Raw genomic sequence first — 15,275 nt, 5'->3', positions numbered from 1 at the left:
TCGTGTTCCAGTTTCTTCATTCTGTGTTTCTCAACCTGTGGTGCGGGGATCCCCCAGGGGTCCTCAAGGGTCTTCCTCAGCAAAATGAGGAAGTTTAGGTGCTTTTCACAAGCATTTAAACACAAGAATCTGACCTTTAACTACAATCACTTGAGTCATTATACTTTAGTCGCTTTTTGAAAGTGGCCATTTATGTATTTTTTTTCCCCCCTCATTATTTCTTGTTAATTTGTCACCAATCACCTTTTCCCCATGATTTTGAAAGAAATCAAGTGAATTTACTGGAGAAAAATTAGCAAAAAACATATTGAATAAGCACCCAGATATTTTTGTGGTGTCTTGTGAATTGACCCTTTGAAACCTGAGCAAATTCGCTTGATTAAAAAAAAAAAAAAAAAAAAAAAAAAAATGGAAAATAGGTGTTTAGCAAAAAAGCAAAAAAATACCATATAAATAATAAAAATTTGGGGTAAAAATACAGGAAAATTACTTGTAAATTAGAAAAGAAATTCCTAAAAATGAGTGGGGGAAAAAAAACAAAAACTATTTCTAATTATTGAGACGTCAGACCGGTGGAGCTGCAGCGACTTACATTTCTTCTGCTTCTTTTCACAAGAATTTAAATTACAGTGAAATTAAATTACAGTTGTGCTGTCGGGCCACTGGAGGAGTGTTTCATTTTTTTTGTTGTTTTTTTTAACCTTTAAGCTCAGAAGTCAAAGTTAAAAAAAGAATCTTAAGGGTTTTTTTTTTTTCCGGATAAGCGGCAGAAGATGGATGGATGGGGTTTTTTTAGTCAGAAAAATGAAAAAGGCAATTTTTGATATTGTACAATGTACATTTGGTTGTTTCTTTTTCCTGTTTTAAAATATAAATTATTGATTTGCAGGGAAAGTGAAGGACAGTTTTGGATTTTTTCAAATCAGCGATGGTTCAAATGGAAAATATAAAACAGCCAAATGACAGCGGCAACATGCAGAGCGGAGAGTTTTCTCCTGGACTGCTTTTTGTCAGAGGAAAACATTTTTCATCTTGTGACCAGAAACCAACAACCGCTTTCCTGAACACAATCAGACCAATCAGACCACTGCCTCGCAAACATCAACACACACTAACAGAATGATTTTATTGTTGTTGTTTGGCTTTTTTTTTGTCATTTTCTTCATCCACAAGAATAATAATAATAATAATAATAATAATTAAAAAACAAAAAAAACAGACGGAGCCCGAGACGCAGATCGCAGCTCATCCGTCATGGACAGTGTTGAGGTGTTTTAGGTGGAATTTTCCTTTAAGACAAACAGACAGACAGCAGCTCCATCATCCTGCTTTTATTTTAGAAACGGGTCGAAGGATTCAAGACATTTTCAGATCTCACGCATGCTGTCACTTGCTCAGTCACACACTCTCTCTCTCTCTCTCACACACACACACACACACACACACAGAGTGGTATCGTAGGCACTCAAACAAACAGTTGACTGTCGTGGAGCTCAGGTGTGAAACCAGAAGCAGGCACTTGTGCAGCAGCAGCAGCGCGTCTGGCTGTCGGTGCTTCAGCTCGTCCTGCAGGAGGAACCTGACAGACGGAGTTTTGGGTCGGAGCTCGGCTGATCGGGCTGCTTCCACAAAAAAAAAATAAAAAAATAAAAATAAAAATCCACCTGAGCAGCTTCCTTTGATTTCTTTCAAAAACATGGGAAAAAGGCAAACACACCACTTGACAAGAAATGACACAAAATCTGCAAGAAATTAGTACAAAAGTTACAAGGAAATAACTCAAAAATTAGTAATAAAAAAAAAATAAAATAAAATAAAATTAAGGAAATGACCTGAAATGCAACAAAAAAGGCCTGATAATTTGTCAAAAAAAAAAAAAAATCCTTTAACATAATTTTAAATATACAGCCGTAATAGTTTTTGTGGACATTTTCTGTAGGATTTTGTAAATTCTGTAAATTTTTAGGTATTTTTTTTGCAACTGCAGGTCATCTTCTTGTAACTTTTTACTAATTTCTTGCAAATTTTCAGGTCACTTCATGTGAAGTTGCTCATTCTCCTCGTTTCATGTTTTTCAAAGAAGTCAGTCAGTCGTCTGCTCGGGTGTCAGAGGGTTAAAAGCTCAACAGCAGAAACGTGACGCCGCTCGGCTCTCAGGGCGTTAAAGCTGCACTGGATGACACTGCTCTCTGGCGACACCTAGTGGCGGCAAGAGGTAACGCCTGATGTTTCAAAGACTACATTACCCAGACACCCAGGGTTCCCACTCCTCAGCTTTACACAGTTTATAATTTTTGCAAGATCTCATGAATATTTCCAAGTATTTTCAAAAGTACCAGGTGTTTTCTATGATTGGAAAACGAGTCGATAAATTTCCAGGTTTTCCAGGACGTGTGGGAACCCTGCCGCCAAACGTGAACTGATGTTGCATTCAAGTCGCCTCAGAAAAACGTGATGTTGTCTCACTGCTACAGTTTGGAAGCTTTTATCTGATCTTGGACATTAGTGGATTCTCTTTAGTGTTTCCATCCACCACAGTTCAAGTGGGAAAACCCAGAGCTACAAAAAAAAAATCCCACAGGTAGAGCTTATCGGAGGGTAAAACTCCACAGTTTGCCCTCCCGGGACTTCAAAATAAAACCGTTATGGCGTGAACACACAGTGAAGGGCTTGTTCTTAGTGTTTAAGGGAAGTTTCAGGTTTAAAATGAAAATCTTGTCCAATGCAGCTTTAACTCTGGACTCTGAGGCGACTGTTCATAAAAAGGCAGAAACACGTGAAAAATGATTTTTTTTTTTTTTTTTGTCCGTGTTCAAACAGCCGGCAGATGTTCCGCTCTGCTCCGTGTTTCCAGCCTCAGAAAAGACAGAAATCTCAGGCTCATGCATATTAAAAATACAGTAGGGAGAAGCTCCGTGAGTCAAAGTCAGTCCAGCCAGTCGTCATGCACCCAAACCCCCCACCCTCCTCCCCGTCCCCCTCCTCCCGGCCCCTGCAGGCGTCCAGGCCGACCTGCCGCCCCGCCCCGTCCCGTCCGCTCGCTCGCTAACAGTGTTTGTGCACAGCTGAGGAAAGTTCATGTGTGTGATCAAAGAGTCGAGGGTTCAGGTGTTTCCGGAGCGGCTGAAGAGTTCAGGTCCAAAACGACAATTTGTGCTCGACGGACAGACGTCATGTTTTCACAGTCTGGATGCTGTAAATTTTACAACTCTGGAATTTTGGGGGAAATTTTCGCCCCAAAGAAAAATGGATCTGTAGCTTTTAGGACCTGAACCCTTGAGCGGCTCGTCCACGTCCGGATCCGTCTCAGCGAGTTCCTGCACAGCTCTGCACCGCAGGAGCAGCTCTGGAAACTAAACTCATGTTTTTTTTTTCCAGGTCTTGGATAGTTTGGAAACTGCAGAAGAAGCCTGGAAAACCGAGTTCTGTCCCAGTAGACACGACTTTGCTTTTTTGTTGTGGCCGTGTGATAGCCCAAGTATTGTGATATCTGTCGTGAAGAAAACTTTAAATGGATATTATAGCCATTTAGTACCATATTTATATCAAGAACTGAACGTGTGCTGCCTTCAGTCGCCGATGAAGAAATGTCTCACTCCTCTGGTCATCTCTGATTCAAAAAGAGAAAAAGAGGCTCCACACTTTGAGCAAAACTCTGTCAAAAGTTTAAGTCTAGTCGTGTTAAGTATGTTTGACAATTCTGTGTTCTGCTGTGATTTTTTTTAACTTTAGTGAGGTGGAGGCTTCAGGTGAGCCAGCTGCCTCTCCCTGCACTGGATGTTATTCGCTCTCTTATATTTTAAATTGTGCAAAACTAAAACCAAAAGTACAGAAGTTCAGTTTACAAAGCTCACACACGTCATGCTGCATCATCCAGGTCTCCAGGCTCCGGCTGCATGTTTATGCTGCTGTTTGATTTAAGTCGGACTGAAATCATTTACAACCTGAGTGTGTCTGAGCCACACCGAGTCAGAAAACCACGGGCGCCACCACAGTCGGTGTTTTGCTGTCAGCACTCTGTCTGAAGACAGGCGGGGCTGAAAATCTACTTAAAACGCAGTTAAAAAGTATAAAAGTGAATGTTTTCTGACTGTGCACGATGTGAGCAGCCATGATGATGAGACATCAGAGCTTTCAGAGGTCCGAGTAACTCTGTGAACCCAAGTTCTGTGTGACACCTGAACGCAGCATCGGTTCTTCCTACATACACCTTTTTGCATAAACATGCTCTGATCATAAAACTGGATCCTGGAGATTTGGATTATCCCGTGTGTGAGCTTTTTGCTGTTGATCCGTTCAATTATGGAGATTAAATTATGGAGTTGTCAGCTTTTTACCACTGGATAAAGATGGCTGGTGTTTTATGATAAATGAGTTCACCATGAAGACACAACTTTTCCTCATCAGGGAGTGGAAGCAGCACACGGTCAGTATCTGATATAAACGCCATCCATTATGGGTGAAATATCCCTTTAAAGTGTCCCAGCTGCTGCCAGTGGAAGCAGCCAGGTGCGCTCGAGGTTTGAGGTTTGAGGTTTGAGGTTTGGGGTTTGTGGAGCTGAAAAGCAGAGAGGAGGTGCAGGAACCCGGCTGATCAGAGATGAGGACACACGGTGGCAAAAGCTGCAAATCATCTCTCATCACCTGCAGAGGTTCGCTGAAAAAAATCATTTAGCATAACAGAATATGTTGGTGTGATCATTCCTCACCCCGCGCCCCGTGAGATTTTATAAAATCCCTTTTAGCTTCTTGTGTGCGGCGTCCTGCGAACACGCCGCGGTGCACAACAGTCTGAAGACGACAGAAAAATAAATTACCCTCCATTTCTTTAACACGACCTACGACCTCGGCTCCCTCTAAAAACCGTCGCTAATAATTTACTATTTATTGAATCCATAGATCACTTCTGTAGAATTGCACACAGTGAGATGAGGTGACAGTTTGTCAGGAGGCTCTGTGATTCTGCTAACGTCCTGCAGGTGGAGCTGCTCGGGACGCCCCGGCTCGCCGCTCATGTCCGGGTTTTTGTTTTTTGTTTTGTTTTTTTTTTATTTTTGGTCCCTCTCCGGCCTCCTCCGTCCCGGCCGGTGTCCTCTGCCGTCGGGCCAGAGCTTGGTCCACCGTGGCGGGGCTGAGCGCTCCTCCTTCTGACGGCGCGGGGCGGGGCGGGGCGGGCGGAGCGTCGCCTCCTCCTCCTCCTCCATCACCTCTTCTGCTCCCAGATCTCGGCCATGTTGAGGTCGAGCCGCTCCAGGCTCCTCAGCGCCTGGACGTTCTCCGTGTAGAAGGCCACGTCCACCACCACCAGCCTGCAGCCACACGCACACAGTCAGCTCTTTCAAAATAAAAGCCGGCCCACTGACTCCTGGGCCTCAAAGGTTTCAGTTTCCCTCAACAAAATTCACAAGCCTCATTTCTTATTTCTGCATTTATTGTTGAGGTGTGGCCCAACACATTAGTCCACTGATTCTTGAGAATTTGGATAAATCACGTCCCACTAAGAAAAATGCTATTTCTGCTGGAAATTTACAACATTTTAATGAATAAAAGAATCAAGGGCATAATCAGGGGGTCCTTTGCACATTTGTAAGGGTCTTTTATAGGTTTATTTTTAATTTGTATTAATTTAATGATTATATGTTGGCCCATGGCCTACAAAACCAGTTGTCCTCGGATAGGAGATAATCATTTCAACTTGATTAAAACAACAAAAAGTAATAATTTCATTGAATAATATCTTTACCACATGAAAGAGTACATCATAATATGTATTAAAAACTACAAACGATGGGTTTTGAACAATATTTACTATTATTTTGTGGTTGCTCAAAATGTGTCCCAGATATTCGTCACCACCGTCAGATATTTATTTAAAAAATAATAATAAAAAAACTACAAGGTCAGTTACATTCCTGAGGAGCCCTTTTCAAATCTTCAGCTCTACTGCATGCTTCAAGACCACTCAGGCTCCTGGAAGTTTGCTATTTTCTCTTAAATCTCTTCATATTTTGGGACACTTCTACTGTCACAACCATAACATGTCAACACCGTCACTTCTGTATAAAAAAGATTAGATTATGGAATCAATGTATACTTTTTAAGAAGAGGTCTGATGCAGGTAGCAACAGGGGGGAAACAAGCTGGCTAATGTGAACAACTCATGCTTATCATGTGAAAGAGCAGGTTTTTGTCACCACCGTCAGACGTCACCACCGTCAGGTTTTCTGTCTGACGGTGATGACTGAAGTCCGAAAAATGCTTATAACAGAGCTCAGGATTCTTATTTTTTGTACCAAATAGTTAAATAAAGTTGTTAAGCAAGAAGCCATTGACTTGAGTGGTATAAATTTTGGAAATGTATGTTTTAATGAGGCCACTGTCACCACCGTCAGATTAGTGTCACCACCGTCAGAGGCAGTTATATTGGTTTTAAATGAATATGCTTACAATATGTCTCTTTGGTGCTGTTGAGTTATTAAAGAAATAGTCTCTTTAATACAAAAATATGTTTTTCAAATTAAAAAAAAAAACATTACGGTGACGGTGCTGACAAAAACAAAGTAGCCTAATAACCGGGAAAACGCCTATTTTATGAAAAAAATGCAAAATGAGGAGGTTGCACCGGTACATTGCTGAACAGCCAAGACCTTGGCCTATAATGATAAACCTTCAGATTTTGTAATTTAACGCACTTTTTTTTTTTCAAAATTAAAACCTGTTTTATCCAAATTCCCAAGAATCAGTGGTGTGTGTGTGTGTGTGTGTGTGTGTGTGTGTGTGTGTGTGTGTGTGTTAGCATGTACCCGTGCTGCGGTCCCCCGTCGTTGACCACTCCCAGCCGGGCGAGTTGCCTCTTAAGGTGCATCTTGAAGCTGGCGTTGATCCTCAGAAACAGCATCTGCACAGGGAACAGACCGATCAGAGAGCGCCCTCCTCTCCCCGAGCCTCTGATGGTCATGTGACCTCACCTGCGTCTGCTCATGTGGTCGTGTGACCTCACCTGAGTCTGCTCATGTGGACGTGTGACCTCACCTGAGTCTGCTCATGTGGACGTGTGAGCTCACCTGCGTCTGCTCCTCGGGCAGCAGCTCGTAGATGGCCTCGTGCATTTTGGACATCTGCTTGCAGACGTTCCGGAAGCAGGCGGAGGGCATCGGGGCCTTCACCTCGTACTGCTGCAACAACACAGATTTTTACCCAGAGTGCATCGCTCTACTGTCGCCGCGTGCGTCCTGAAGGAGTCAAACCCCCCCGAGCCTGATCGGGTTTGGGCCGTGGAGCTGCACTTGGAATGCAAACTTTTAAAAGATTAAATTGTCTTTTCTATTCTTTCCTGTTAGTTCAGGGGCTTAACGGAGGTCAAAACTGTCTCTTTGCATCATAAAACTGTACAGAACAACCGTTTAAAGGAATAGTCCAACTTTTTGGGCAAAATCCCCTTTTTCTGACTGCCACAGACTGAGACAAGTTGTTGTTGTATGTCCAGTCCACATGATCCACTGTGGAAACCAGCCTAGAGTTGCTTTAAGGGTTTTTTTTCCACTTCAACAAATCCAGGCTAACAACTCCCATAGACTTCAAGTATTTATGCTAAGCTAACCAAAAATGCTACCCATAGAAACTGAACCACTGGATGTGCAGAGGTGGGGATTTTGCCCAAAAGGATGGAGTTCCTTTCACAGCCAACGACAAACTTAAAATGGTACGTTCTGAGTTGTTTCCTGCAGTTGTTTGGGATGTTCTCACTGCTAATGAGACGACTGAGATCTTTTCGGGTTATTTGGGCAAAATAAAGTGAACTAAAAGGACAGAACGTGCTAAATGGCTCCAAACAGGTTTGGTGTTAAAAGCAGAAACGCGACTGTACCTTGGATAAAGCCTTCTCAAACAGACTGTCCATGATGGCCACCAGCTTAGCTGAGATCTCTGCTATGTGATCGTTGTAATCCTGCAAACACACACACACAAATCAAAAAAATCAGTGAGATGCCGTCAGAGTGCAGGTGGTCAGTTTCAGGCCAGGTGATGTGTGAAGTGTGTGTGCTCGTGTGTGTCGCCTCGCCTTGGTGATGTGGTCGAAGTGGCGCAGGACGCTGTACTGCTTGGGCTGCAGTTTGGTCTCAAAGTGAGCTCTGATCACAGGAATGTAGTGAACCACCAGCTGGAGGCAGCGGGACGCCAGCGCTGCACACACACACACACACACACAGAGAGAGAGAAAGAGAGAGCGAGAGAAAGGTAAGTCACCAACTAGTGAAAATTAATCTCACATTAATGGGAAATTTGTACAAACTGACAGTCAGAATCAGAAATACTTTATTGATCTGAGGTGAAAACTGGATCAGCTGTAGTTGCTATGCAACATCACGTCAGGAAAAGAAATCAAATTTAGCTGGAACTTTCAAATAAAATGATTTCAGCTGTCATTTCACGAGATTTTAATTAGAACAGTAACTGATTTATAACAACAGGACTGTGTTCAAAAACTATTTTACCATATGAGACTGTTGATTGACGATAAGAAAATTGTTACGAATCTAAATAAATGTAATCACTGAATTATTGCCCGGCTCCTGTTGTGGTTTTGTAATTTCATCCTACCAATGTGCTGAGCAGCCAGCTGGGCCCTTTGGTTTCAATGAGAAATGCTAAAAATACTAAGAAAACATTTACATCCACACAGCGAGATGCAAATTTCCTGCTAAAAAAAACAAAACAACTCTAATCTGTCAGGTGAGCATCTTTAAAGCAGCACTAGGCTGCATATTAACGTAACAATACACACATGCTGCCAGCAAAACCTAACACAGGCTGTGTGTATCATGACTGAAGCAGGATGACCCGCCGAGCTGGGTGGGAGTTTGTCTCCATCCCAGCTGTGGTACTGACAGAAAACAGCGTCCAAACACCACAAGCTGACCTCATGTGAACTTGTGAAATGTGCAAATTCAAGCAGCGAGCGGACGAGCTGCTGCCTGATGCAGCTTTAATGTAAACCCGAGCACAGAGACTGTCTGTGGTGCGCCGCGTGCAGACAGACGAGTTACCCAGGTTTTTGGTGGTGATGGTCTTGAGGCCGACGACCTGCAGCGCTCCGGCTCCCAGGACGAGCTGGCAGCTCCGAGAGTTGAAGTGCTGCAGGAGAGAGGATGACAAACTGGAGTTAAGCCAAAAAAAAAAGAATGTCTTCATGATATGAAAGCAGAAAAGGAAGACACTCTCAGCATCTCAGTGACAGTGGCTGACAGCTTTACTGGATAAATCACTAAAACACTGATTACTGAAGCTATAATCAATTGACTTTGTGCTTCCTGACTCATCATGTCAGCAGATGGGCTGTAACACACTCTGCTGCCACCTCCATCCAAGACGACGTTTCTTAAACACTCCTCAGGTCAAATGAGGAGCCCAAACCCAGAGCGACCGTCTGCTGGAGAGCCTCGATATCTGCACTGACTGTGACCTGATGGAAATGGATGCTTTTTCTGTTCCTTGTCCTAACTTCTTTGTTGATATCTGCTGTTACAAATGAAGCTGCTGCTGATGCACTAAAAGTAGAAACCCTGGCAGACAATAAAGTATAATCAATCAATCAATCAATCAAACGATGGGCTGGGAGTCAGTGGCTCTCCAACCTCACACACACACACACACACACGATGCATCACCAGACTGAGGGTGCTTTCAGACCTGTGGCCCGTTTGCTTTGTTCGGATTCAGGGGCTAAATCGATACAGTTGTTTCGTTTTTCGTTTGGGGCGTTTGTGTTCACAGGGCGACCGTCTGTAGCGGTTCAAAGCTGTAAACAAATGCCATGCGCGAACCAGCTGTTCTCTCATTGGTCAGAAATTACCCCGAAAGAAGAAGTTTCCTCTTCCGTTCTTACCCCGGAAAAACAAAAACCATGGAGCATCTTCAGCGTGTGGCTAGTTTGTTTCTCTGTGTTTCTGTGGTTAATGTACTGGTGTTCTGTAACCGAGGAAAACATCCCGTTCTACCCGGAATCAAGATTACGCAGGGAAAATAATATCATACTGCATCTACTGAGAAGAAGACGTGCCGCGACAAGGAATCGCCGACGAAGATGGGCTCTGGCACTGGTTGAACCTTATGAATAAGTTGTGTTGGTTGCTGTGTCGATTATGTTCTCACTGCAAACGAACCGCTCCAGGGTTCAAATGGAAGCGAGCTGAGACCACCTCTTCTAGGCGATCTCGGCCCGCTTGTTTTGTCCCGCATCCGAGCGCGATTGCTGTGTTCACGTATGTCCAAACGAACCGATCTTTAGGGGGAAACGCTCCATGTTTCGGAACAACTGCTCCAAACGGGACAGGTCTGAAAGCACCCTGAAACTGATTCTGTAATGTTTTCCGTCGTCGTGCTGTGGGCCCGTTTGAGGCGCAGGCTGCAGCTCTGACCTTGAGCAGGTCGGACAGGCGGGTCAGCATGTCGGTGGTGATGGACGGGATGTCGTTCACACACTGACAGTACTCCAGAAAGATCCGGATCAGCAGCAGAACCGTCCTGAAGACAAGAGAAGACTGTCAGAGCCACAGCGAGGAGGACAGTTCACGTTTAGAGCTTTTGTTCAGGTCAATTTCGAGATAAAGTATTTATTTCTTCAGACTTTCATGTCTTTGGATTTGGTGTTGTATGTCGGGACGGTGCAGGCAAATTTTCCATTTCCAGACTTTCCAGACCTTCGCAGGAACCCTGGTTATTATTCCCAGAGATAAACTGGTTTGCATGTCCACTAAATTCCTTGAATAACGGTTAAATTAGACTCCGTGCACACACTCACCCTACAACGGCGTATTTCTGTCCGTCCACAAGCAGAAACTCACTGGGCTTCCTGTCGTCTGGACCTGCAGACAAAACCAGCTCAAGTAAAAAAATGTTTCCTCTGGCAGGTCAGGAGCTGTAATGTTGTTTTGTTTGTTTCTGAGCTGAGATGATTTTATTTACTGACACATCAAACATCACTAAACATTTATAATATTAAGTATTTCCACGAGTCTTCACTTTACAGAGCAGCAGTATTGATATGTGCTCTATATTTTAAAGACAAAAGAAGTTGCGGTTGTTTCGAGGAAATCAGTATTTCCTCATGAATATGCAAATTTAAGCAGCAGCATGATCCAAAATGTAGTCAAGATCTAAAATACATCACACCCGAGCAGCTTCAGTGATGCTGAGGAGCTACAAGGTGGAGTGATGCTGCGTTCAGGGTACCTGGGGTTTGGCACTGTGGTGGAGTTAAACGTATGTGTAGGGATGGTGCGTTTAGGGAACCTGTGGCCTTGTGCTCTGGTAGTGTTAGTTGTATATGGCAGGGTGTTGCGTTCAGGGTACCTGGGGTTTTGCGCTCTGGTAGTATTAGTTGTACATGGAAGGGTGCTGCGTTCAGGGTACCTGGGGTTTGGCACTGTCAAAGTGTGTGTAGGTATGGTGCGTTCAGGGTACCTGGGGTTTTGCGCTCTGGTAGTGTTATCCTGCCGTCAGCGATGGAGTTGACCAGATCCTGGAACTCAGCGGGAACCTCGGCCTGCTTCCAGCGCTCGTTGTCCAGCAGGAGGCTGCAGGGACACGACAACAACACAATAAAAACAACAACAACACACCAACAACACAGTCAGGATGCTGCCGGTGTTTCCACGGGACACACAAACTCCACACATTCAAACTAAAGCTGGGACTGCAGTTTTCTGATCGCTCCTTATGAGCTTTTCTCCCATGTAACACACAAACTCACACTGTCAATCAATCTTCACTCTGCCATGATGTGCTCAGAAAATGTCATATGTTCCAAAAAAATACTCCTTATATTAGTTTTAGATGCAGTGGATGTGTCTTTCCTTCATTGGACTGCAAGTATTTCCATGTTGCTGACATCAAACTGACACAATGAGAAAAAAAGATACACCTAATTTACTGCAGACGTCAACACACTGGCACATTATCAAGGACAAAGTATGAGGACTCATTTATAGTTTTTCCTCACACACTCAGTGCAAGCAGACATGAGTGTATCTGATGTAAAACAGACAACAGTGACATCAGGTGGTGTAACTGTTAATCTAACCAGGCTAACAGCTAACAGGCTAACTTTCCTTATCAACAAGGTCGTGCAAGGGGATTTATTTAACTGCTGGATTGGCTCAGTTTCATGCTGCCAAAGTAAACTGCTCCCAAACTCTCCATCTGTCAGCGCTCCATCCAAACAGTTACTTCACACAAGACTTCACACCTTGCAGAGGTGTTTCAAGTTGTGATTTGCATTAAAAAAAATTCCAGCTGGTGCGTCTGAGCTGAAGTTGATGTGGTGCTGCAGGACCACAGACATAAACACACTGACAGTCTCTCTCTCTCTCTCTCTCTCCTCTTCCCTCCTGTTTGTGTTCGCTGGTGGCTACCTGAGCTTGGTCTTGCGCTCCTCATGGAAGCGGTGGACGAAGCGGTTGGCCTGGCTCTGCAGCGCCCCCCTCAGGGAGACGCTGCGCCTGCAGCACAGCTCCTCGGTGTCCCGGACGAAACCCTCCACCGCCTGGGACAGACACACGAACTCCGCCGAGCTGAGACGCTCCAGAGAGCCGTCCTGCAGGGAGGAAGGAAACCACACAGCTAAGCAGAGCTGAAATGATTAGTAAACCAACATTTTCACCCCATGAATGACGATTAACCCCCTGAACCCCAAACCCGCCGGCGGGATAGAAAGACATGTATTTTGACTTCCGTTTAGCAGTAGAAAAAAGGACGAAACTAAGCCTAAAAAAGTGATTTTTCATTCGAATCATTTTATTATACATGCTTCATTCAACAATTCGCCAAAAAATAGTCGTTTACTCAATCCAGATCATTCAAAAAACAGAAAATTCTGCGGTCTTCAGCGGATCTGAGACATCTTGATTGATTCAGGTGAGCCCAACAGTCGCGTGACAAAAATTCACTGAATTTCAGTGTGAAGGCAGCAGTAGTAACATGGAAGGGGGCAAGGCAGTAAAAACGCCTAAGTTTATACAGGTTGGAAAAATGTTAATATTTCAGGAAATAAATCATGTGAAGCCCTACATTTTTTTTTTTCCTGGATCAGTGACACTTGTGGGCACCTGAAAAAATGTTCTGTACATTTATTGCAATGTTTCTCGATTTTTGTAAAATAAATTATCAAAAAAAAATCAGTTTGCCTTTTTTATTTTTTTATTATTTATGGCACTATAACTCTTTCATACTGTATGAAAGACATTTTTGAATGGCTTCAGGTGATAGCCACAGGTGTGCTGTTTCCATAGAGGTGCAGCAGTGAAAAACAAGCCCACAGTGAGCCAAAATGTGAGGGGAGCAGAAAACACCCAAAAACTGCTTGGGGTTCAGAGGGTTAACTGATTATCAAAATTACAATATAAGTTATGACACGTTTGCTGGTTCCTCCCATCTCTCACCTTGGCTCTGGCCATCAGCACCTTGACGCAGCGGTCGTGGCTGACGTCGGAGGCGGTGCACAGCAGCTCCTGGATGTTGTTGGCCACGCGGCCGAGCTCCAGCTCCGTGGGCATCATGTCCTCACCAGACCTGCACAACAGCAACACCCACTGTATGTATCAATACCAAAATGAAAACAAAGCCCCTTTTTTTTTTAGTTTAAATCCACACCATGGCAACAGTTTCCCTCCAAGACATAACAAAAATATTAGAAATATAAACACAAAAAAACCTTAAATAAATCTACTTAACCCTAAAATGCATGAATGTTTTTTCCTACTTGCCCTTGAATGGGACCCGGCCCATAAACACACACACGCTTGCAGGGAAAATGAAGTTTGTAACAGTACGATGGTGTGGAAAAAAAAAAAGATTGAGGACTGGGTAACATGGACAAAATCACAATATTTTTGAGCAAATATGAATATTGTAGGGATGACTACTGGTACTAGGAGGTATTTACACATGAGATTTTTGATGAGCTATCATTAGTCATTTGGATATTATGACCAATATTATGACCTAACCGCCTAGAGACAGATATTAGACAGGATCAAACTGGCTTGTAAGTTCAGAAAAATGCATCCCTTTACTGTAATGCAGCCTTTAAAACCAGGAAGAGACAGCATTTATGCCAGATCACCAAATTGTATCTAAAATTGACACACAACGTCAAGCTCTGACAGAGCTGACCAATGAGGTAAGGGTTTGGTGCCTTACGTGATGGTGGCGCCCCCTGCTGTGTGGAAGCCCTGCTCTCGGCTGGAGGACGACTCCGTGGTGCCGGAGGCCGAGTCGCTGCCGGCGGCCTGCAGCCTGGATGCCCCCGCGCCGCCGCTGGGATCCTGCGTGGCTCCGCCTCCTGCCAACGCCGCCTGCTGCTGCTGCTGGGCCTCGTTCAGCGCGTCGCTGATGAACAGGCCCTCGTGGGTGAGGTAGGCCAGCTCCGCCTCCCCCTGCAGGAGCTGAGGGGCGGGGCTCGGGGCCGCCACCTGGCCGGGGGCCCCTGAACACACCGCCGCCGCCGTGCTCTGCTCCAGGAGGCGGGTCTTCTGGTTTGAGTCAAGCACCTCCAGAACCACGTTCCTGATGACGTTCAGAGTCGCCTGGAGGACGAAACGAGACGCCGAGCTGAGACACAGCAGCAACACATCGATAACACAACTCACTGATAACACACACCGATAACACAACTCACTGATAACACACACCGATAACACAACAGACTAATACACACTGATAACACAACTGACTGATAATACACACCGATAACACAACAGACTGATAATACACACCGATAACACAACTGACTGATAATACACACCGATAACACAACTGACTAACACACACCGATAACACAACTGACTAATACACACTGATAACACAACTGATACAACACACCGATAACACAACAGATACAGCACACCGATAACACAACTGACTGATACACACCGATAACACAACTGACTGATACACACCGATAACACAACTGACTAATACACACTGATAACACAACTGATACAACACACCGATAACACAACAGATACAGCACACCGATAACACAACTGACTGATACACACCAATAACACAACTGACTGATACACACCGATAACACAACAGACTAATACACACCAATAACAAAACTGACTGATAACACAACTGATACAACACACCGATAACACAACTGACTAAAACACACCGATAACACAACTGATACAACACACCGATAACACAACTGACTAATACACACTGATAACACAACTGATACAACACACCGATAACACAACTGACTAATA

The 15,275-nt window shown here is 44.2% G+C and overlaps 1 protein-coding gene across 2 annotated transcripts in view; it reads right to left on the bottom strand.

Annotated features, from left to right (window-relative positions):
- Positions 1–2,680: 2,680 nt before the first annotated feature.
- Positions 2,681–15,275, bottom strand: part of vps54 (VPS54 subunit of GARP complex) — a 34,454-nt gene continuing 21,859 nt past the window's right edge. The window contains exons 12-23 of one of the 2 annotated variants that reach the window (XM_030054487.1): positions 14,200–14,585; positions 13,440–13,569; positions 12,414–12,595; positions 11,464–11,576; positions 10,802–10,865; positions 10,419–10,524; positions 9,048–9,135; positions 8,063–8,184; positions 7,868–7,948; positions 7,065–7,175; positions 6,804–6,898; positions 2,681–5,309 (exon numbers count right to left, since the gene is read on the bottom strand). In XM_030054487.1, the coding sequence (XP_029910347.1) occupies positions 5,204–5,309; positions 6,804–6,898; positions 7,065–7,175; positions 7,868–7,948; positions 8,063–8,184; positions 9,048–9,135; positions 10,419–10,524; positions 10,802–10,865; positions 11,464–11,576; positions 12,414–12,595; positions 13,440–13,569; positions 14,200–14,585 (1,584 nt within the window). In that variant the 3' untranslated portion in view covers positions 2,681–5,203. The remainder of the gene's footprint in view (positions 5,310–6,803; positions 6,899–7,064; positions 7,176–7,867; positions 7,949–8,062; positions 8,185–9,047; positions 9,136–10,418; positions 10,525–10,801; positions 10,866–11,463; positions 11,577–12,413; positions 12,596–13,439; positions 13,570–14,199; positions 14,586–15,275) is intronic. The other variant, XM_030054494.1, reaches the window with a different exon arrangement.

The sequence above is a fragment of the Myripristis murdjan genome, chromosome 1, assembly GCF_902150065.1.
Source record: "Myripristis murdjan chromosome 1, fMyrMur1.1, whole genome shotgun sequence".
Lineage (NCBI taxonomy): Eukaryota > Metazoa > Chordata > Actinopteri > Holocentriformes > Holocentridae > Myripristis > Myripristis murdjan.
The sequence above is the reverse complement of the archived record's forward strand: the minus strand, read 5'-3'. Positions and strand labels throughout refer to the sequence as shown.